The sequence below is a fragment of the Pholis gunnellus genome (assembly GCF_910591455.1).
Source record: "Pholis gunnellus genome assembly, chromosome: 8".
Classification (NCBI taxonomy): domain Eukaryota; kingdom Metazoa; phylum Chordata; class Actinopteri; order Perciformes; family Pholidae; genus Pholis; species Pholis gunnellus.
In genome coordinates, this window is record NC_136534.1 from 9,284,827 (window position 1) to 9,308,113 (window position 23,287).

The 23,287-nt window shown below is 41.2% G+C and overlaps 2 protein-coding genes across 2 annotated transcripts in view; one reads left to right on the top strand and one right to left on the bottom strand.

Moving 5' to 3' along the window:
- The window catches only part of triob (trio Rho guanine nucleotide exchange factor b), a gene marked incomplete at its 5' end in the record, with an annotated part of 96,158 nt that extends 86,034 nt beyond the window's left edge, over positions 1-10,124 (top strand). Inside the window, 14 exons of the mRNA XM_079165237.1 lie at positions 53-130; positions 531-722; positions 922-1,099; positions 1,313-2,199; positions 3,227-3,477; positions 3,608-3,737; positions 3,830-3,857; positions 4,240-4,402; positions 5,452-5,573; positions 5,801-5,879; positions 6,229-6,429; positions 6,521-6,659; positions 6,940-7,126; positions 7,255-10,124. Coding sequence (XP_079021363.1) covers positions 53-130; positions 531-722; positions 922-1,099; positions 1,313-2,199; positions 3,227-3,477; positions 3,608-3,737; positions 3,830-3,857; positions 4,240-4,402; positions 5,452-5,573; positions 5,801-5,879; positions 6,229-6,429; positions 6,521-6,659; positions 6,940-7,126; positions 7,255-7,682 — 3,063 coding nt within the window. The 3' untranslated portion in view covers positions 7,683-10,124. The remainder of the gene's footprint in view (positions 1-52; positions 131-530; positions 723-921; positions 1,100-1,312; positions 2,200-3,226; positions 3,478-3,607; positions 3,738-3,829; positions 3,858-4,239; positions 4,403-5,451; positions 5,574-5,800; positions 5,880-6,228; positions 6,430-6,520; positions 6,660-6,939; positions 7,127-7,254) is intronic.
- A 3,609-nt stretch (positions 10,125-13,733) lies between these two features.
- On the bottom strand, positions 13,734-23,178 carry LOC306700397 (uncharacterized protein). Its single transcript, XM_079165407.1, has 7 exons — positions 23,173-23,178; positions 21,300-21,448; positions 20,918-21,090; positions 19,714-20,420; positions 17,752-17,793; positions 16,761-16,844; positions 13,734-16,394 (listed from the first exon to the last, which is right to left on the bottom strand). The coding sequence occupies exons 1-7, from the start codon at positions 23,175-23,177 to the stop codon at positions 15,302-15,304; spliced, it is 2,253 nt and encodes a 750-aa protein (XP_079021533.1). The 5' UTR covers position 23,178; the 3' UTR covers positions 13,734-15,301.
- Between the last annotated feature and the right edge of the window lie 109 nt (positions 23,179-23,287).

Genomic DNA, 23,287 nt, shown 5'->3' on the forward strand with positions numbered 1-23,287 from the left:
CAATGAAAATACATTGTTTATGCGTTTGTTTTGCTCTCGTGTTCTGCTGTAGAAAGCCGTAGAGGTGATGTGTGTGGTCCCCAAACGCTGCAATGACATGATGAATGTTGGGCGCCTTCAAGGCTTCGATGTAAGACGGCTCTTTATCCTCTCACAAGTTTGTGCACGTCTGTGTCTGTGTGTGTGTGTGTGTGTGTGTGCTCGGACAACTGCACTGAATGATTTAAGGTATAGATGTAAATAGTTTATTCCCTGCAAACATTAAATTCTGTCAACTGCCACTGGGTGTCAGTGTGCCCTCATTTTTGCAGATATGTTATAAGTTGTTTTAAGTTTGTTATAAAAATGTTTTTTTAACTTTCATGTCCATAAAGCCACATTTGCACGGAATGAACTGTAGGTAGTGCAAATAGTATTAGACATTGCTTATGTCCATGGTACCCCACATTTAAGTTATGCAAACAGGCAAACTGTCCTCTACTGTCCCTGTCTTCTTATTTGCTTTATCTCTGCTCTCACTCTTTCTTCAGGGTAAAATTGTGGCTCAGGGCAGACTGCTCCTCCAAGACACCTTCATGGTGTCAGACCAGGATGGAGGACTTCTGTCCAGGATGAAAGAGAGGAGAGTCTTCCTTTTTGAGCAGATTGTCATCTTCAGCGAGCCCATAGACAAAAAGAAAGGCTTCTCTTCTCCCGGCTACCTCTTCAAGAACAACATCAAGGTAAGTGCAGCTCAATAAAATCGCCCAAAGCTACAGTTAGAGCAAAAAATAAGCCTCCCACATCTGATAAAACCGAACTATCAATGTATTGCATGTTCCCATACCGTAAATTGCTCTGTAGCTTTTTAATCAAAACTATTTCCCTGCCACTCTTCCTTTATCTTCCTTCTTCTTCTCTCTTCTTGTCTCATCTCTTCAGGTGAGCTGGTTGGGTTTAGAAGAAAATGCAGAAGACCCCTGCAAGTTCACGCTCACCTCCAGATCATCGAGCGGCAACCTGGAGAGGTACACCCTCCATTCAATGAGCCCTGGAGTCAGTCAAGTCTGGGTCCACCAGGTCAGCCAAATACTGGAGAACCAGCGAAATTTCCTCAATGGTAAGAGAATGATGTGCAAATTATAAGCTTACACCAAAAACATGCTGGCCTTGGTCCTTAAGTGGAACTTTTATGTTTTATGTTATGTTACTTTTTTCAACTTCTTCAAACTAAATAATAATATCCCAAGGTTTTCTGACTTTAATTATGAGTTTTTACTAAAATATGCTTTTGTGATATGAGTGAAATCTTGCCCCTTATCCTTTCCCACAGCTCTAACGTCCCCCATAGAGTACCAGAGGAACCACGTGGGTGGTGGCGGGCCGGCCGGTCCACCCAGCAGTAGCAGCAGCAGTAGTACTGGAGGCCTGCCAGGAGGCAGCAGCTCCAACAGTACCGCCAACATGGGAGGGGGAGGTGGCGGCGGCGGCTCTGGAGGATCAGGGGACAGCTCCTCTTCTCTGTGCGGCCCTCGCTCCAGACCCTCCCGCATCCCCCAGCCATCCTCACGCCTCCCCCAGCCCGTCCACCACCACCATCCCCCGGGCCCTGAGGGGCCCGACCGATCAGCAGGTATGTGGTCTCCCTGCGACCCTCAGTCCCTCCCCTCTAACCCGTACTCAGACACCACCACAAATGGAGAGACGTTAGCCTCAGAGGTCCCTAAGATGAGGACGCTGGATAGTCCTCATGGAAGTAACAGTAATAACAGTAACACGCCATCAGACAGCATGGAGGACAGTGTCAAACTGGGTCAGGAGGGCTGTGAAGAAACCCAGAAACATCAAACAGCTGGTGTACCACAGATGGCAGTGGCTCCTCTGAATTTGCCCCTAAAAAGCCCCCGAGTTGGGACAGTTTCTCCTCTCATTTCACCTCAGTCTCCTGGAGGTGGAGGAAAGGAAGCATTTGTCCCCTCCAGCCCAGCTCATAAAGGTAATTTCTGGGCTATGGTCCCTGCTATGCCTGCCTCTCCCGCCAGCCGGCCTGGTTCCTTCTCCTACCCCAGTGACAGTGGTGGTGGAGGGGACTCTTTGGGCAGAGGAAGCCATGGAACACCCTCTCATCACCGCAACTCCTCCCACAGTAAGGACATAGACCGCATGAGCACCTGCTCCTCCACCAGTGAGCAGTCCATACACTCCACCCAGAGTAACGGGGTAAGATGCCAAGCCGAGGCCCGGGCTTTAGTGAGGCCTAGAGCTATTCACTAGTCACTAACCCCGCCCTCACTGACTGGCTGTCCGTCAGTCAGCCTGCCGCTGCCTCTGAGAATGGCTTGTACATGCAACAACTACTACACTGGAGATTAACGGCTATCTGAGTGCACTAACTTCACCGACGGCGTGTGTGAGGGAGAATTTTCTGGCACTCCCAGAATGTACTAACAGTGTGGATCTGACTCATCGAGCAACTGTTGTATCTGCCTTCTTAGACTCTGTGAGCTTCAGTATGTGTTTGCTTCTTTACTGCAGCTAATTGCCAGTTTATTTAAAAATCACCATTTCTCTTTGATCTTTTTCATTCATACTTCTACGGGAATATTGTCATGCGATTACCAATGATCACGGAGGAAGCGCTTTCACATATTACCTTCTTTCTCTCTTGTAACGGTTAGCCTTCAGACTACACCAGCTGCTGATTGCTTCACTTCCACCTACTCTGTCTCTCTTCAAGCTGATGAATATAGAGTGTCTTCTATATTTCTTCTTGGAAATAGTTTTTTTGACTTCAACTTCTCTCTCTACTTGGGACCACAAAGTTCCGTATTTCAGCATTTGACCCGAGGATCATAACTTCTGCTTCACATCTTCTCAGAACTAAAATTAGTTGCCAGTCACCACTGTGTAGATGTAAAATATTGCTTTAAAAACATCTGTTCAAGTATTTTCAAAAGCATTTTGCAATTCTTCCTGCATGCATCAAGCATAATAGCAGGGTCGTTTGTGTGTGTTACCATCAATCAAATCCTGCATTTGATTGGTGTGAAGCTACTGATACTCTTCTGTACTCTTCTGTACTAGGAATGAATGTGCATGTGTGTATTTGAATGTGTACGTGTGTGTGTGTGTGCGTGTGTGTGGTTTGTGTGCATGTTAAGTCTCATGTTCTACTACTTCACTGTGGTTTGTTTAAACAGTGTTGTGTGAATAAGTCAAAAAGCTTGACACTTTTCCTCTCCAACAGAGTGAAAGCAGTAGCAGCAGCAGTGTGTCCACCATGTTGGTGACCCAGGACTATGTGGCAGTGAAGGAGGATGAGATCAGTGTGGTGCAGGGCGAGGTGGTCCAGATGCTAGCCAGCAACCAGCAAAACATGTTCCTGGTGTACCGGGCGTCCAATGAGCACTGCCCTGCCGCTGAGGGCTGGATCCCTGGCTATGTATTAGGACATACCTCATCCTCCATCACACCCGAACTCCCTGAAGGAACCATCAAGTAAGAATACAGGACACTCGTCCGGTTCTTGAGACAAAAACAAGCGAGTGCAAATGTCAGAATTCATCATGATTATACAAAAACTGCATAGAAAACTGAGATGTCTCCCCTCTGGTCGTGTCTGCTTTAGAAAATCATTATCATGGCATACAGCACTCCGTATCCGCAGAAAGTCTGAGAAAAGAGACAAGGAGGGCAGGAAGCTGGAGAACGGCTACCGCAAGTCTCAGGACGGCCTGGCCAACAAAGTCTCTGTCAAGGTAGAGAGTGTGGAGTTATTTCTCAAACCCAATTAATTCGCTCTTTTAGTATGTGCAAGAAATCTAATTTTGTCCTTACATTTTCATTACAGCTTCTAAATCCCAACTTCATCCATGATGGTATGTACACATTGTTGCTTTTGTCCGAGGACTGTGTGTGTGTGTGTGTGTGTGTGTGTGTGTGTGTGTGTGTGTGTGTGTGTGTGTGTGTGTGTGTGTGTGTGTGTGTGTGTGTGTAGGTGTGTGTGTGTGTGTGTGTGTGTGTGTGTGTGTGTGTGTGTGTGTGTAAGAAAAAAACTATAAAAAGATCCCATAAACCTTCCAGATCTATATGTTGTTTAAAGACACCATGGTCCTTTAATATTCTCCCACCTATCCCTTCCTGTCATTGGCGTTCACTTTGAAGCTCGTAACTTTATAAATGTATCGAAATATGTCTTTAAGCTGATTTGAGATCAAGTTGCAGTATCACTTTCTCTGATCATCTTGTCTTTCTCTCCAGCTCCCCCAGAGTTTCTCATTCCTGTCAGCGATGTAGCGTGTGAGGGTGGCGACAGCGTTACTCTGAGGTGTAAAGTGTGTGGTCGGTCCCGGGCCACTGTCACTTGGCGGGGACCTGACAACAACACTCTGAGCAACAACGGACACTACAGCGTCACTTACAGGTGATGGCAAATATTCTTGAATTCATTTGAAGGGATTTAAATGAAGCATCAGGTTCATGGGATATGAAGCCTTAATTATAAGAAACGCACAATCAGAGATGGGCAAAAATACATCAAAATGTATTTTGATACAAAATACAAAATACCCCCAAATAAATGTATTACAACAAAATACAAAATACTAAATACTGGCCAGAAAATGATTTCCTATATTTTAAATACAAAATACATGTATTTTGTATTTAAAATATAGGAAATACTTTTTTCTGGATTTTCCATTTTCTCACAATTTGGTATAGCAGAACATTCAGGTTTATATAATGTACACAAAGCTCTGGTGAACCCTACAAAAAGGAAGAACAGTCACAGAATGTAACTAAGCAAAGCTATTAAAAGACAACAACTTGATTGATTAATGTATATATATTTTTTATTAATGGGACTTAACAGCCCATAAACTTTGGCTTTGTATCAACAAGAAAATATTCATCACATATGACATACAAGCTCCCAATCTCCCTCTTCCTATAGCTAGCTACTCGACTGATAAGTTAACTTGCTAAACACTGGCTATGCACTAGCCTAGACAGCATGCTAGCGTCATTAGCATCTTAGCATCGATCGCTAGCTTGATATTATAACCATCACCATGTATATACAATAGGCTATGTAGCCAGACCCAGACATAAGTTATACATCAAGCTAGTTGACATCTGAAGACTGAACTCGTGAACTGTTTTTTGATTGGTGGAGAAAGTATTTTGAGTATTTCAAATACAAAATTACTCCACTCTAAAGTATTTTGTTACAAATTACGTTAGATTTTTAATCGGCCTTATCAAATACAAATTACAAAATACTGAAAAGTAATTGAAATACGTATTTCAAATACAAGTAATAGAAATACTGCCCAACTCTGCGCACAATGCTGCTGTACATTTGGCATCATGTGCAATTCACAGAGTATCATTAAATGGAGAAAATCTCAAGCTAGCATGGTGCATCATCTTGTTTGATGTTTAATTTTCCTTCCTTCTCTCTCTCTACAGTGAGATAGGAGAGGCAGCTCTTCGTATCCTGGGAGTGTCTGTAGAAGACAGTGGTGTGTACACCTGTGTTGCCACGAATGTAGCAGGCTCCGTCACGTCCTCCGCCAGCCTCAGAGTCTCAGGTGAGAGTCTGTTCACGGGATACATTTTCTGTAAAGCTTAATTATTGGGTATATTGTGCTAGTTACACCTCCTCAGCAACGTTTTGAACAACTTAAACTATACATTAGCTGAAATTTAATTCCTGTCAAACGAACAAAATTGAAAAAGTTCTAATTACACGAGTGTGCTCCCATTGAAAACCATGTTCCTGCTTAGTATACTTGATCCAGCCTGAATGTGTTCCCAGGAACCCCTGATGATGGCAGTGAAGTCCTCTGGAAAAGCAGCTTTGAGTCCCACTACACAGAGATCACTGAGCTTGGAAGGTAAGAATGTACCGATAAAACCTTTATTTTAACTCTTACTAAGTGTGTTCGCATGAGTAACCCGTTTCTGAACCTATTCATATCCTTGTAAATACATTCTCATAACTAATTCTCAGAAGTAAGGGTATTTGGATGATTTTAAATTGAATACAATACCTGCTATCTTCTGACATAGACTCATCTGACTAATTTAACAGTATGTATAACCCCCACCCTTTGCCTGTTAAATCCAGTCCAGGCAAATACATTATAGATACCTGATCTACCTGAGATCCAGAGTAATCTAAATGTATCGTTGTATTAAACAGGTGTTCACATATTCGTCTGAACCCTAATTTCTGCTCCCCAGGGGCCGGTTTTCAGTGACTAAGCGGTGCGACCAGAGAGGGAGTAAACGGACAGTTGCAGCAAAACACATTAACAAGAAGATGCTGCTTCGAGAGCAGGTGCTGCAGGAGGTGCGACTCCTGCAGGCTCTGGACCATCCCAACCTGGTCAAGCTGCTGGACACATATGAGACGGCCAACAGCTACGTACTTGTACAAGAGATGTAAGTGCAGCTGTGTTTTCATGTAGCTGTTGTGACTCCCTGTTTCAAGTCTCTAATGACCTACAAATGCATTATGTGTCTCTGTTTTCAGGGCAGACCAGGGACGTTTCCTGGACTATATAGTGAGCTGGGGCAACCTGACAGAGGAGAAGGTGGCTCTCTACCTCAGAGATATTCTTGAAGCTCTCCACTACCTGCACAGCTGGAGGATAGCACACCTTGATCTCAAAGTAAATACATTGTGGAGATAAAGAATTAGTAGATTAATAGATTAGTTGTTAGCTGTTTTGATCATTAATAATTTAATCTGTTTATTTAATTCTGTATTTTTTCTTCAAAAATGGCCAACATTCTCTGATCCAGCTTCTAAAAAATTCAGTTTATGTTTATCTGATGTGATGGCAAAATGAATATGGTATGGTTTTTGGCCCGGTGGGTGTGCTGGTATAAAGAACGATGTTTCTCTGATGTTTGCGTCAAAAGTTAAAGTGTTTCCCTTTGCTCCTGCAGCCAGAGAACATTGTGGTGGAACATGTGTCTTCCCAGCCAGTGATCAAGCTCACGGACTTTGGTGATGCCACTCAGCTGAATCCTCCCTCCTTCTACATCCATCCTCTCCTGGGGAGCCCAGAGTTCTCTGCTCCTGAGCTGATCCTGGGTCAGCCTGCCTCACTGATGTCTGACCTGTGGAGCTTAGGTTTGTGACTAGTTTGTAACTTGCATATAACATCATAAGAAACGTATTCAGAAATACATCGTTGTGTATTTTTCTATTCCATCTATTTGTCGGTTGATCTACTGGTGTATTGACTGGATGATTTACAGGGGTGGTGACCTACGTTATACTAAGTGGCGCCTCTCCCTTCCTGGATGAGAGTTTGGAGGAGACGTGTCTGAACATCTGTCGCCTGGACTTCAGCTTCCCTGAGGACTACTTCCAGGGTGTGAGCCCAGCTGCCAGAGACTTCGTCTGCCTGCTGCTCCAGGGTGAGCCGGAGCGGCGGCCCCCCGCAGCTTCCTGCCTGCAGGAGCCCTGGCTCCATCCTCAAGGTGCGATACACAGAGACACTGGCCATGCCACCTTAAATCATACGCAGCCACCGGCGCTGCCAGCTCCTCCGAATCATCACACCTCACATCTGGACACCTCCAGACTCATTTCCTTCATCGAGAGAAGGAAACACCAGAACGATGTTCGGCCCATTGGCGCCATTAAGGCCTTCCTTCACAGCCGTCTGCTTAACCACATCTAACAAACAGGTCTCTGGGTAGATGTGACAGTAACAGCATGTACTGTAAGACGCCTGTTCCTGCATTGTTGGGGTACAGAAGGAATCCAACAAAATTAAGAGGATGGGTAACAAGTTGGCTCAGTTGAGCTGTGTTACTGAGAGGACCACCAGCAACATTTCCACAATGATCACCTTTTCCCTCACTAAGCCACAAAAGTCCTGCTGCTGCTGACTGTTCGATCTCTGCTGATAAACCCCCTTGACTCTCCCCGACTCCCCCCTCCTTAACCTTGGCATATTGTCGTTATGCCTGCACAACAAATGAACTGTTGGAATCTGTTTGAGATTTCAAACCTTGACTTAGCAGGGAGAGAAAATCAAGCTTTCTCAACCCGCTTCCTCAGCAAGCTTTGAGCAAGTCTTGCGTTTCGGACAGTGTTGAACAGAGAAAATAGGATACTGTGTAATAAGAGTTATTCAGGCTGCTTTCGGTTGAACACAAGAAAATGTTTCTTTTCTAACGAGAGAGTACTTTTTGTAAATGAAACCATGTACAGTGAGGAATACAGAGAACTGTCTTTATTCGTACCTTTTGGAAAACAAAGGTGAGTTAGTGAGTAGAAAGGAAACAAGAGAAATGAGGTGTGTGTACAAAGTGGCACCCATCAGCAGGGTCCACTTATTCTAGAACAATATGAAGACCAAAACCATGTTTTCCAGAAACACATTATAGTTACATTCAGTGCAATAGTTTGCTTATCTTTATGCCCCACGTTCAGTTTGAAAGGTGAAATCATTTCAGTTTTGTGACACTAAGAGAAACTAAATTAACTTAAATTAAGCATTAAAGCTATTCAGCAAAGCTTCTCAGATTTTTACCTGCATCCGCCTTATTTGTAAATAACGTGTTCCTGCCTTTCATTCTCATTTTGAAGCATTCTGTCTCAAGTGAACAAAAGCTATATCATTTGCCGAGTGTTACTGAGACCTTGCGGTTGGTGAGGTAAGTCGCTCTCTGCGAGCCCTCAGCAGCTGGATTATCACCATGAACAAACCGCTACTAGAGATGCACTCGTATTTTGCATCAATTCCCATGTGCAATGTTGCAGCTTTAACATTTATGCAACTATTTATGAAGACTTTGTGTTGTAGCCGTATTCTTAAAAAGGCATGTACGTACCTGGTACTGCGATAGATGTCTGTGTTAACTCTTATGTATTAAGTTCAGTATTAATATCTTCAAAACCCCCAGACAAGAGGCGGGTTTTCGGAAATAATGTATAAAATTGTGTATCTATAAAATATAGGCACTTATGCTTTCATTTTGTCATTGTTATGTTTTTATTTTCTGTAACAATACCAAAGTTGACTATGCTTTCTTTTCCTGCTAAGATGTGTTTTATTTTATGATTTCTCATGTTAAGTTATAACAGACCACACTGAACCAGGACATGCGAGTGTTTACATTGGTTCAGTCTGGCTTTATTTATTCTTATTGTAATAAGAAATTGTTTGGTGGTTTCTGAAAAAAGAAAACTAATATTTCACTTGTCTTTTTTCAGGCTGTGCACAAAGTGGTTTTTGCTGTGTGAGTTTGTTTGGCTTTTGTAGGTAGGTTCTGGTGTATGTCGCTAGATTTATTTAAGCATCTCAGTCAAAAGACAGACTTGGTTGACGTTTTTTTCCAAGCAATGGGTCTGGAAAAATGTCTCATTGTGGCCGACTCACCACGGACTTCAAATTATTGGAAAATGCGTTAAACCCTTTTGAAGACACACAAATATTGTTCCACCAACAGTTAAAATGTATCCCTTTGATAAATATAATTTAGCATTAACAGCTATCTGACGTGAAAGAAGTCTCTTCCAGTTTTTCTTTTTCATTTGAATGAGTTGATGTCTTGAGGTTATGAAGTTATTGAAAACTTTTTTTTTTAAAGTGCCAGTTGAGGGAGTCGACCTAGAGAGATGGGTGGAGCTAAAACGTGCATTGTTTCTTATTTTATTTGAAGGTTGTAAGAGTTACTGTCTGATTTGATGTTAAAGAAGTTTGTCTGTACAGTCTACGTCTCTCATTTTGTGTCATTGTTATTTATTGGTGTGGATCTAGGTTTCCCAAAATCATGCTGTTAATCAGTTTATCAAATTCTCTCAAAGCCTATTCATGGAAGATTATGATCTAAGTAATACAATGCCTTTGGGAAACCCAGCCCATACATGATGTAAAGATGTACAGAGAGGGTCGGGCAGTTCTGCCCACACCCAGGATGTAAACCTCATAACTATGTCATATTTTAAATACAAATAGAACAAGACTGCAGCAATGTCATTTTGAATGTCTTATTATGACTTATTTTTACTTTTGCATGTATATTTCTTTGTACAGAAGATGATGTGTTTACATGTTACTAAGTGCTGTAAATATTTAATTTTGTCCTCTGTTATTTTGCCATTAAACATACAAGGAACAACCGGCGTCTCTGAAACTCTGTGTGCATATACGGTAAACTCACATGCACCCACACATGAAAATGTCATTTGTCTTGAAATTAGTACTATTTATTCACAATTTCCCATAAGCTTTGAGGGTTGGAAGGCGATGCTGTATTTACGGCATGACGGCAGGGGAAAACCCTGAAGAGGTCAACAGGCAATCAAACCGTATGAAAACAGCCAATAATAAACATCTTCCATACTGCGACAGGCTTGTTTTACACTGAGTGAAAGTTTCCATTTCAAACTAGAAGCCATGAGAAAAGGTACGCATCTGATGAATTTGATATGTAGACCAATGAGGGGAAACCCTTTGTTTCCAACAATGAAAAGTGAGATGATAAAACAAGGACGTGTGAACAGTAATACTCAGCTAGTGTATTTACTGTGATAAAGATCCGTGTCTGTGATAACCCATAAAAATACACCGGAGACGCGATGTCACTGATCTTATCTGTCCTCTGCAGATGCTGCTACTAGTGCATGAATCAGTAGACCGTACAATTCCCCCCTCCTTCTCAACCCACTTCCTTTGTCAGATACTTGTGTTTAAATAAAACAAAAGAGAGATAAAAGTCACCAGAAAGACGTTATTTGAAGAAACCACAAAAAAAGTACTCGAGAAAGTATTAGTTGGAAGCAATGTACTGTGCAAATTGTAGTCATGGAAATTCAACAGATTCAAATATTTACAAAACTGAAGCTTTGTTGTTTACATTAACCTTTATTAACTAACTTTTGATCTGCCGATTCAACAGTTTACCTGCAGTACCTGTGTCATTGCAAGCGACTATGCTACATGTTTGTACACAGAGGTGTGAAAAAACACCTTCTTATCAGATGTGAAACACGTGTTGTTCTTCTCAGCAGCAGCAAATATTTTTGCATGAAACCACAGAGGATATATTTGTCACAATCTCTAAATCGCTCACCGGAGCTGTTAGGTGTGAAGGCGCAGCATCCTGGCATAGTGTGTACTAAGTTATGGTTCATACGTTTGCTCACAAACAAATGCCGCATGACATTTCCATGACTGGTGATATTGTTTTCTTTGACTGTTTCTTCCAGCGTTGAATCAATACTATCCCCTTTATGACGGCTCACCTGCTGTAACTTCTGGCTATCCTTTTGTCTCCGTCCCCCACTGAATTCAGCATCTATCGAAATCCCTGTCTGACACATCTATTCATGGTTTAAGTAAGTGAAACCCTGATAAAAGTTGAATCCCCGAGGTATCAAGTCATCTGAGCCTATGCGCATGAGTGATGAGGATTTTATGAGTGCTCTCTGAAAAATTCTTCAAAAGTCTCTCTGCAGGGAAAATGACGTGATTGTCGCCTACACACGAACACATAAGATTAATATCAAACAATGTACAGTAGGCCCGCTGTGAAACCAGTTTCTGCAAAACCACTAGATGGCACTAAAGAACCGATTTGATGGCTTAATGATCAAACTACTCGTAGCTCATGAAGTTACATGATTGATGAAAGTAGCCCCAGTGAAGGTAATAGTGAACAGTACAATAGTGGTGAGTACAGAGTCTCTCACATTGTGGAGAACAACAGAAACCAACCAAGTTCCATTGTGAGATTAACAAAGAGTTCACAGGAATAATGCAGCACCCTGACTACATTATACATTATACATACATAGTGTACTTAGGTTGACAGCTCACCTTGGCTTGCATCAAATCTCTCAGCCGGTCTGTTTAAAAACTTCAATCTGAGCTGAAATAGTGTCTTTAACTCTAAACAGTTCAGGGAAATTCCCTCCACTCCTTTTATTGTGAAGAGTTTCAGAAGGGTTGACACTTTTCTAGAAAGAAGAGTTATTCAAATTAAGCTACTTTCTACTCTCTTACTAATTATAACATTGCAAAGCATGCTGATTTTGGCAACTTTACCGAAGCTTTGCTATTAGAAAAATGGTGTGTAACTAGTATGGGGTCAGATCAGTCTCAATAATTGCAAATGCACACAGAAAGACTCACAAATGCAAACAGAAAGATTCACAAATGCGCACAGAACAATTCACAAATACATTCCAATGCACAAATAAATAAATTATGATTTATATAAATGTAAAAAAAAATCACAAATATATTTCTGCATTTGTATGTATTTGTTTGTGGATTTGTATGTATTTATTTGTGGATCGCACTGCATTTATTTGTAAATCGCTTCACATTTATTTGTGGGTTTTTGAGACTGTCCTGACACCGCTGGATTGAAATGCGTTTTTTTCAACATAACCTGTCTGTAGCCAATCAGATGTCCGCATCTTTTTCAACCAATCACATGAGCGCAGCTCCCCCCTCCCCTCCCCACGAGACTGTCAGCTTTGTTGAATCAGGAAATAAATATTGTAGCCGTCTGTGTTCACCCAGAGCTCTACGATACCTCATATCAGTAGAGACCGGACCAAACTATGTGTGTGTAAACCATATGGTACAAACAATGAGGCCAGGAGGCTGCCAGCGTAATGCTGCTTTCACACTAAACGCGATTCTGACCAAAATATCAAAAAAAGCAAAACAGCAATGATTAATTTAAATTATTTTTTTTTGAGTTTTTAAAGTTATTTTGTTTGGAATATGTATAATAAGCATATCATTTTGTTATCGCTACTGAGAATTTTACAAAAAAGAAGAAAAAAGCATGACGTGGTTTGCAGTTTTCAAGAAGTATATTTCAAATGTATCTCTTACACACAGCTGAATATCTATTATCTGAATCATTATAACTGTATTATAACTGCTACTGTGTAAAGGGAATACTGCTGTTAAAAAGCACCTTATTTGTTTAAAGTGTTCGCAAACCAAATGTTATTCCACTTTTGTTCATATAGCAGAACTTTTAAAATAAAAGTGCGCAATACACTACTTTTGAATTCATTATTGAATTTTGCGCATAACAATGCGATTAATCGCAAAGAAATCATGCGATTAATCGCGATAACAAATTGTAATCGTTGCTCAGCACTAGTATATATATACACATATGTGTATATATATATATATATATATATATATATATATATATATATATATGTGTGGCTGCAGGCTCTGCAGAGTTGGCTTATATGTGTCCTCGCTTTCCAATAATTGCTGCTGATTTTATCTGAATCCTCACATTTATGTGGTTTAATAATACTTGTTGTAGGCCTACCCAACGTGGTATCTATACACTTTTTTACTGTCGGTCGTTTTTGTTTAATTGTCTGAGTTTAGTCTCATATTTGGTAACCTGAGGCTGGACTGAGAAAATCGGTTGTTTCGTTGATCCTCAGTGTTGTGATGTGCAATGCATCTCCAGTCCCACCCGCCGCCACTGGAGCCCACTGGTTCAGTCTCTCCAAATAGATTCAATGTCAAATAATGCTGATAACAAAGTTCCAAAAGTGGTTCAAATGTAGTAATCAAAGGGAGATGCATGCAAAAATACAATAAGAAAGTAGCAGTGTACTTATAAGAAATAGGTTATCAAGTATATGTGGTATTTTAATAAAACAATTTCATTGAAAAGAATATCATACATAAATAATGAACATGACATCAACATTACAAAAATATCTGCATACATCAGCACGGTTGCTTTGATAAAAACAACAACAAATGCTCACAATGGGATGCTTCTCTTCAGAATATAATACTGCATCATACTATATAATGCAAATATAAGCATATGAAAAAATATATAAGGTAGTAAAGATACTATTGATAATCCCATTATTAAAGATCTGCTGAACAATACTGCTGTCATTCATGAGAACATGTTCTCTTGAGAGAGAGAGGGAGAGAGAGAGAGAGAGAGAGAGAGAGAGAGAGCGAGAGAGAGAGAGAACAAATGCAACAAATGTCCCCAGCTTGAATCCGACAGAGGATGTTGCAGTTGTATGCATCATAACCACTCGGCTACATGACGGTGGTTGGTGGTTGGTGGTATCACCCCTGACAATGTCACAGTGATGTCGTTAGGGTTTTAAAAATTAAACAGACAAGGATTTGGTGTTTATGGACGGTGACTTCTTTTTCTCTCTCTCTCCCCCCTCCCCCCTCTCTGTCTTTGTCTCTCTCTCTCGCTCTCTCTCTCTCACTCTTTCATTACCCAAATTTATGAGGGTGCAATACTAATTCACTGTAAAAAGTGAAAAGTAAAACATTTTATTCCTGCTGATTTCGATGTGAAATGTACTTTAACAAAAATAGCTCCCGTGTGGTTCTGACATAAATCCTGGGTCTTTGGCTCATGGGCGATGTTGAATACCATAAATACAAATATAAATGTAAAATGTGTTATCGTCAGCTCAAATGTGTACAGTACACTAATAAAAGCAACCGTAAGAGAAAAAACACAGAGCAAGAAGCCCGAAAGAAGAAAGGAACTTTGACTTTCTGCATGTTCAGCAAGTTTCTAATTCCATGGCTATACTTTCAAAATGCCTTCTATGGGGAAATGATGAACAACTGTATTTAACTGTAAATCAATTGAATGGGATGCTTAGTCAGTCTGCATGACAGCATATAGATAATACTGTTTTTTTTTTTTAAATGACCTGGTTTTGTGAAATTCTGATTAATATCAGTAGGAACATTGCACAGATATTTTCACCATTTGACAGCGACATGCACATCTTTGCACAGAGACCGCAAAGATGAAACTGACGACTTGGCTGCGTGCGTGCACCTGCGTGCACCTCCTCCTGTCAGGTTGTGGTTTTCTCTCGCTTGAGGTCGGGTGCAAATCTGCTGTTACATATGCTTTTGAAACTTGCAATATGTAACTCTTCCAGCTGCACCGAGGACCTTTTGCTCTGCAGCAGGTTGGTACAGAAAGCCGATGCAGTTGTGAGAGAGGAGATATAATATTCATTTCACTTCTCTTAACGGTGTCTCCCCTTGATCGAATGCAACAAAATGGTCGGTATCTCTGAGTTCGGCTCTGGCTTGCTGGCTGTTTTTATTTTGGCAGCTGGTGACTACATGAGGTTATACCCAGACTTCTGGTGCTGACGTTGTTGACAGCTGTTCTAGTTGACACTGTTTCTCACTCGGCTTCAGCCAGCAGCGTGTTTACCATTGCATACACAAAACTACATTTACAAATCGTATAATTAGCAACCTATCGTTGATAGAAACAACACACATCAGACGGCAGTGCTCCTCTCGTCCAGGCTGGTGGTCATTGAGTAGACTGATGCGGTGTTTCTGTCCTGAGGCATGAAGACCTTGATCACCTGGCACAGCCTGCAGGGAGCCCTGTTTATCAACCGTAGCAGGTGCCTCCTGAACTTCTGCCCGACGAACACGTACAGGATGGGGTTGAGGCAGCTGTGCGAGTAGGCAATGGCCTCAGTGGCTTGTAAAGCCAGTCTGATGGCTTTGCTGCTCTCGCATTCCGTGTAGATGTGCAATAGCTCCAGTGCTTTGAAGAAGGACGCAACGTTGTAGGGGACCCAGCAGCAGAGGAAAACGGCCACCACTATGAGAACTAAGCGGATGGCCTGTTTCTTAGATGACTGGCTGTACAGCAGCCTCCAGATAATCTGTGAGTAGCAGAAACCCATGATGAAAACAGGGACAAAAAGACCCAAAATGTTCATTTTAAAAAGGCTGAAGATCGTCCAGAAGTGCGCGTTGGCGGAAGTGGGGTCATCCGAATCCTCTTTGGGATATACAGGGTAGCAGAACTGAGTCATGTTAGCACCAGGCTGCTGTTTGAGAAAGATCAGGTCAGGGAAAGAAGCCAAAAATCCAGCCACCCAAGTAACGGCGGCCGCGATCATTCCAAAGGACCTTGTCCGTGCTCTCACAGCGTAAACGGCGTGTACTATAGCCAAGTAGCGGTCGATGCTCATGAGACTGATGAAAAAGATCCCACAGTAAAAGACGATATGATATATACCCAGGACCACTTTGCACATAGCGTCCCCAAACAGCCACTGGTCCCGGGCTTGGTGGGCTAGGAAGGGAAGGGTGCACACCAAGAGAAGGTCGGCGGCAGCCAGGTTTAAGAGGCACACGTCGGTCATGCTGCGGAGTCGCACGCCACAAGCAATGACCCAGATAACCAGAGAGTTACCCAGAAGGCCCAGGAGGAAGAAAAAGACGTAGAGGGCTGGAAGATAGTTGGCCACGTGACGCTCATACACGCACCACCCATCGTCATCGTCGGGGTAGTCATAAGTGTATTCTGGGGAGGTTACGGGGATGCTATCGGTGAAGGATGCTGTGGTAGACCTGGGGAAAAACAGAGAAAAAAAAAATGAATGATTAGGACGTTCCCATTAGTTCAACTCAGTTTATTTGATCTGAACAAACACTGTCAAACAACAACAATCAGTTATGTTCTTGCTCCCCAATTCAGGAATATAGGTCAACAAAATAGATGTAAGGGCAAAATACGTATTAGAAATGAAATACTAGATTGAAATGAAATGCTCAGCCGTGTAGCTGCCGATACACATTCCTAGACTTGCAGTAAAGTGCAACAGTGGAAGCTAGCAAGGCACATGCTGATACAGATGCTTCACATACTTTATGATGATTTGAGGGACAAAAAGGAACAAAACCTAGTACTATGTGTGGCTATGGGTTTAATCTTACCTTGGTAAGTCTTCTGTAGATATACTCTCACTTATTCCTCTGAAAGCAACGATAGCAGAGACGGTTGTGTCCATGGTAGACTTCCTGGGAAAAACAAAACAAGAAACATGACCTACTTTCTGAAGAAAAAAGAAAAGGATGAGGTCCACACCCTGGACCAGCTTTCCAAGATTCTGCTGAATAAATTGTTGTGCATAGACTTTTGAGTATATCTCTTAAATGGTGGATCCAAAGGCTGCACAAGAGGTGAAAGCCAAGTGCCACATCAAATACATGCAAGTTACACAGAAATCGGATATACTGGGAATTAAAAGAAGCGAGAAATATTCAGTTCCTCATCAAAACCTTGTGGTCAGATTTATAAATCTTAAAGTCTTTTTTTGTTTGGCAAACAAAAACCCAATACCATGTAGAACACGTGTAATTCCCCAGCTTATGAAGTTGGTGTATATTTCTATAGTCAATGTGTATGGTGTCTGAAGAGTCATAACATTGAGCACAGTAGCCACAGCGGGGGAATAAAAGAGCAGGTTGATTTAGCAACAAACATGTCGACGGTTAAGGTAGTTTTACTTTTTTCAATCTGTCTCTTTAATTGTGAGGAATTGGACCCGTAGCAAGACACGCATAGGGTGGTGGAATGCCCAGAGGCTGCACATGATATGAATCCAAACACTTAAAACTATCCAAATACAGGAAATGTAACTGAAAGTCTGTCTTTCTCCTTTTCTCTTGTTGAGGTCCTTTTTAAAGTGGCAGTCAATGTAGTCTTTTAAAGCCATCAGCTGAATAAAATACTTGAATTGTATTGTGTATAAACCCCAACTGAACCTCTTGTAATAGCTGGACCAATAATGACCGCATGTCTAGGATGAGTTAAGTTAGGGTCAGTGTTAATCAGTTCATTTTAACACCTGTTGAGCTTACTATCCAATAACAATTGTACAGATATGGCACACAAAGCATGTGCATATAAAAAAAAAGAAATTACCTGAGAGTGCTGTTAACAAGATAGCTGATAGTGGTGTTCATTCTGGATCACAAGATGCTGAGGTGGACGACCAGATCAAAGAAATGATAAGCTATGCATCCAAGCCGATTCTGTAATGTGCACAACAAATGAGACTCTTCTCACACCTTAACTCTTTGTGGTGCGCAAACCTCTTTAAAACAACACTCCCATCCCCCTACCCAAGCTGTAGGTGGGCTTGCAGGCCTGCATATGAGAGATGGTTATGGTTATTTACTTCCTGCCAGTGCTTTCGAAAAGTTCTCAAGAGCCCACAGTGTCTGCGGAAAAGCAGAACCACAAGTCCACATGTGCAAGCTTTTAAGAGATGCAATGCAACTCGGACCAGACGCACAGCTGGAGGCTTGCAGAGCTCTGCGTGTTCGTGCTGTTATGCGTGGCAGAAGTGTTACTACAGATACGGCCGTCAATACAGTCTAGACTGACAGTTATTATAAAACAGCACAGAATAGGGAAGTGAACATATTACTTTTCCTTTGAAAGGGAAAAGTTCTGACTACTATCTAATACTATAATTAAGATGTGACTATCGCATTTTACGGATCTTAAAATGGTTTATGCATCATTTTGATTCCGTCAGCAGCTGAATTGTAGGCCCGGATGACTACACGCTTGTTAGTTAGGCGCGTTATGTGACTCGGGGATTCTGCTCTGCACACTTCTTGTCAAATACTTCCAAGAATTCCTGCCTGAAATGGATGCATAGTGATGCAATGCTGTGTCAAGAAGTCACACCTGTGATATTTCACACACACGCACGCTAGAACCAGAGATGGACAAAAATACATCAAAATGTATTTTGATACAAAATACAAAATACCCCCAAATAAATGTATTACAACAAAATACAAAATACAAAATACTGGTGCCAGAAAATGTAACAAAATACATGTATTTTGTATTTAAAATATAGGAAATACTTTTTTCTGGATTTTCTGTTTACTCACAATTTGGTATAGCAGAGCATTCACGTTTGGGCTATAATGTACACAAAGCTCTAGTGAACCCCACAAACAGGAAGAACAGTCAAAGAATGTTAGTGTAACTAAGCAAAGCTATTGAAAGACAACAACTTGATTATGTATATATATTTTTTTTTATTAATGGGACTTAACAGCCCATAAACTTTGGTTTGTATCAACAAGAAAATATTCATCACATATGACATACAAGCTCCTAATCTCCCTCTTCCTATAGCTAGCTACTCGACTGATAAGCTAACTTGCTAAACACTGGCTATGCACTAGCCTAGACAGCATGCTAGCGTCATTAGCATGTTAGCATCGATCGCTAGCTTGATATTATAACCATCACCATGTATATACAATAGGCTATGTAGCCAGACCCAGACATAAGTTATACATCAAGCTAGTTGACATCTGTCACACTCAGATACAATATTTAACTTGACAGATAATCCGTTGAACTTGAAGATCTGAAGACTGAACTCGTGAACTGTTTTTTGATTCTGGAGAAAGTATTTTGAGTATTTTAAATACAAAATTACTCCACTCTAAAGTATTTTGTTACAAATTACGTTAGCTTTTTAATCGGCCCTATCAAATACAAATTACAAAATACTCAAAAGTAATTGAAATACGTATTTCAAATACAAGTAATAGAAATACTGCCCATCTCTGGCTAGAACAACTGTTTAAACTCACAGATCAATAGTCTGAGCGTTTTTTTTACCAATAAAAAGAAAGAAGCAACCGATTTTTATATCTTTTATTTTACAGAAAAAAACAATATTGTTTTACAAGCTTCACATATATTTTAATTTACATGATTTGATGAATTGTTTTATACAATTCTATACACTTTTTTTCTTACTAGGAATAATCGGAGGACCACACTGACAACACCACGCACACACACTGCGCCGTCTTTGTAGCAAGGTGAGTTTATCATTCTTAATAATCGGATTTCACAGGTGTGTTGGAAGTCTCTTTGTCTGAGGTGTCTCTGAGGCTGAAAGCCGTTCTGCTCTGGTGACTCCAGCAGGGGTATCTCGTCAGCATATTGCCCAGTGACTTCCTAAACTTCTCCCCTACAAATGCATAGATGACTGGGTTTACACAGCAGTGACACAGTGCAAGGATCTCGGTATAGTGAACGGCGGAGTTGATGGTTTTCGAAGCCTCGCAGTTGTCCAGGCTGTTCAGGAACAGCTGCAGTGTCTGTAGGAAAACTGTGACATTGTAGGGCACCCAGCACACCACGAACACACACACTATGGTGAATATCAGCTTCACAGCCCTGCCCTTTTTGGCGTTCCTGGTCTTGGACAGCACGACAAGGATTTTCACATAGCAGAAAATCATGATGGGGAGGCACACGAAAAGGCACACTGTGTTCTCGCTGAAGTTTTGCAGTAACTTCCAAAAGTAACGACTTTCCTCTGGGTACAGTGGTTGGCACTCGAAGCTGTTGTCATCTTCGTCCATCTCCAGAGAAGCAAATGTCACCCCAGGTAGTGCCATAATGACAGAAATAACCCAGATTGTGATGCTGGCTGTGATTCCATAGCGAAGTGTCCGGGCTCGCATGGCCGCAACGGCGTGGACGATGGCCAGGTAGCGGTCCACGCTCATTAGGGTCACAAACAAAGTCCCACTGTAGAAACTCAACTGTTCAGAGGAGCAGAGGGGGAAGCGAAATCAGAATCAGGCTTTGCTGACCTCAATGAGGTTTTTTTCATACAGCTGAGCAGTGGTTTCACACGTAACATGAGGAAAGCTGTCGTTACCATAAAAAACACCTGATCTCACCTTGGTTACCGACAGAATCTCCCCCATTATTTAAAAAAAACAAAAATCTAGAACAGTGGAATTTAGAAAAAGGTGTGCATCCTACAGTAGTTATAGGGAAACATGTATTTAAATTTGCTCTTTGCAAGAAATACGAGTTATTGGCAGTTATACCTCAGAGAGTAAGAGAACTACTCAGACACCCTTCCATTTCTGCACAGATATTTCAGAGTAATCAAGTAATCTGCACCTCTTTGATTTCTGCTTTCTAAACTAGAAGTCATAAGTACTCAAAGTCTGTTCGGAGTTCAAATTGTGGTTATATATATATATATATATATTTATTTTTTTTCTAAAGAAAATAAATCAAGCCCCACCTGATAGCCTCCTGTCATCAGTTTGCATGATGCAAGTGTCGGGTAATTGTAGGCCCAGAGGGGCAGGGTTGTAGCCATTATGAGGTCAGACAGGGCCAGGTTCAGGAGGCATACGTCCGTCATAGTCTTCAGCCTTATGTACCGGAGTAGAATCCAGAGTACCGTGGTGTTGCCTGTGAAATCAATTCAAATCATTAGTTGTTACTTTAGGTTTCTTAAATGTTTCCTTTGAAAACTGTAAAACAGAACTGTTGCACACATCTAACTGTTGCATGCATCAATTTCAGCTGATTGCCTAAAATGCAAATTTGTATTCAAATGTGGAAAGAGGCTGAAACATGATTTCCTTTTCTCTGTTACATTCAGGTCTTTTTGAACATACCAAGCAGACTTAGACAAAACAGCATGTAGTACACAACCACCAAGACCGTGGAGCCATCAGGCAATTCTGGACCTCGATCCTCATCGCAGGTGTCATTGTAATCATACACCACGAAGGACTCGGACTCGTACTCTGATGTGTTCATAGTGCTGTGTGAGGAGGAACAGAACACACACACAGATTACTTTAAGTGAACTCGTTATGAGATGAAAGGAAATAAATCCGACCAAAATAGCTAGAGCGACGCATAAAGTCAAAAACAATTGTGGTCTTTAGAGACAACAGAAGCATGGGTCGGCGTGACTAGGTGTCATCATGCAATCAACAAAACATTATCATAAATTATTATCATAAAATCATTATTTTTTACCAGAATTAACATCATTACAATTGCTCCAAGTAAAAAATACATCATAGAAATTACAAACAAGTTGTAATAACAATTATACTACACAAAGTTTCACATCTGACATCACAAAGTTTTCACATCTGACATCACACATCACTACAATTTGACCCCTTTTTTTTACATTTGGGTGACAACCTTTTTTGTGTGTGTGCACCTACAATCCTAATGAATAAGTACCCATACTCATAGGTTAATTTTCATTTACTTTATGTCAGGCGTTGACTTGTGGTTGAACTGCTCTGACCTTCAAATGAAGCTTCCTGGTAGACTTGATGCAACATGCGTTTGAGTTCAATCCTAACTCAGCTCTGGGTTGTTCTGGTAAATGTGTAATTTTAGCGTGGTGGTCCTCCCAGACCTTCAATCCATTAAGAAAATAAACGTGAAAACACAAAACAAGACCACCACCCAACAGTTTTAAATTTCTTTGTCAGTAAATTTAGCTTTTCTTGCCAAAAGCCTAATCCTGTAGCTCACTTTCCTTTTGGGCCGTTGCTCGCTCAACTCAGACTACTGTCTACCAGAAATAATAGATAACTAACAGAGGGGTTGGCAGAAAAAGATCCAAATAAAAAAAACTAAGGTCCAAATAAAACCAAATCTTTTCTCTCCCATGTGACGAGACTCCTTTCTGTCTGCAAGCCACACCTTAAGATTGACCTCAATGTCCTCTCATTCGTGAAGCCAAAGGCGGCTGACGCATTCAAATGTAAAAAATAAAAGTAGTGCTACTTACAATGTCAACAAGGATCTCCCGATTCTATTTTCTTCACTTCATTAGCTCAGAAGTGTTGCCTCAACTCACAGATCTTCAAGAAACAGAAATAGCATGTTTTCCTCTTCATTATGAAAGATACAATGTTCCAATCATGATGACTGAACTGTGTATTTACCACCCTGAACATTTTGCACTGACGAAACCTTAAGAAAAGAAAGAGGTAATTCACACATGAATGTGAGGGAATTCAGATAAGTTCCTGGACTTTCCTGCCCTTTAAGTTGAACCTTTCAAATCCAATCATCATTTAGTGAGTCATGCCTGAAAGGCGTCTGTTTCCATTTTGAACCTAAAAAGAATTGTCCAAATCTAAAAGAAAACCACAGCACACAGCAATAATTATGATTGTGATGACTGTAGCTGATAACTTGACTTTCTCTGAATGCACGGTGACGTCAGAGGTAGAAGCAACCATCACCAGTCTAGATGTATCTATGAATATCACAAACGTCTTCCTACTCAGACCATAATCAAATTCATACGATCTCTTTTAAACCACATCTCACCATCAACACATACGGAACCACTAGCTTTGACAACTGTGCCGACCCTCACTTCCTGTGTTTACACACACATACACACACACACACATACACACACTCACACACACACGAGTTGGAGGTGAGCGAGATGAAGGAGGTCTAGTAAAAAGCAGCTAAACATTTAAAAGTTGTTATTGTGCTTACCTCATTGTCCGCCAAAATCACTGCTCCTGAATCTGTATGCTGTTGTGCCAAGCATCAAATGTACGTGTCATCCTGTCAACTTGCATTGCTCACTTTTTGTGTGAAATCCTGCTGC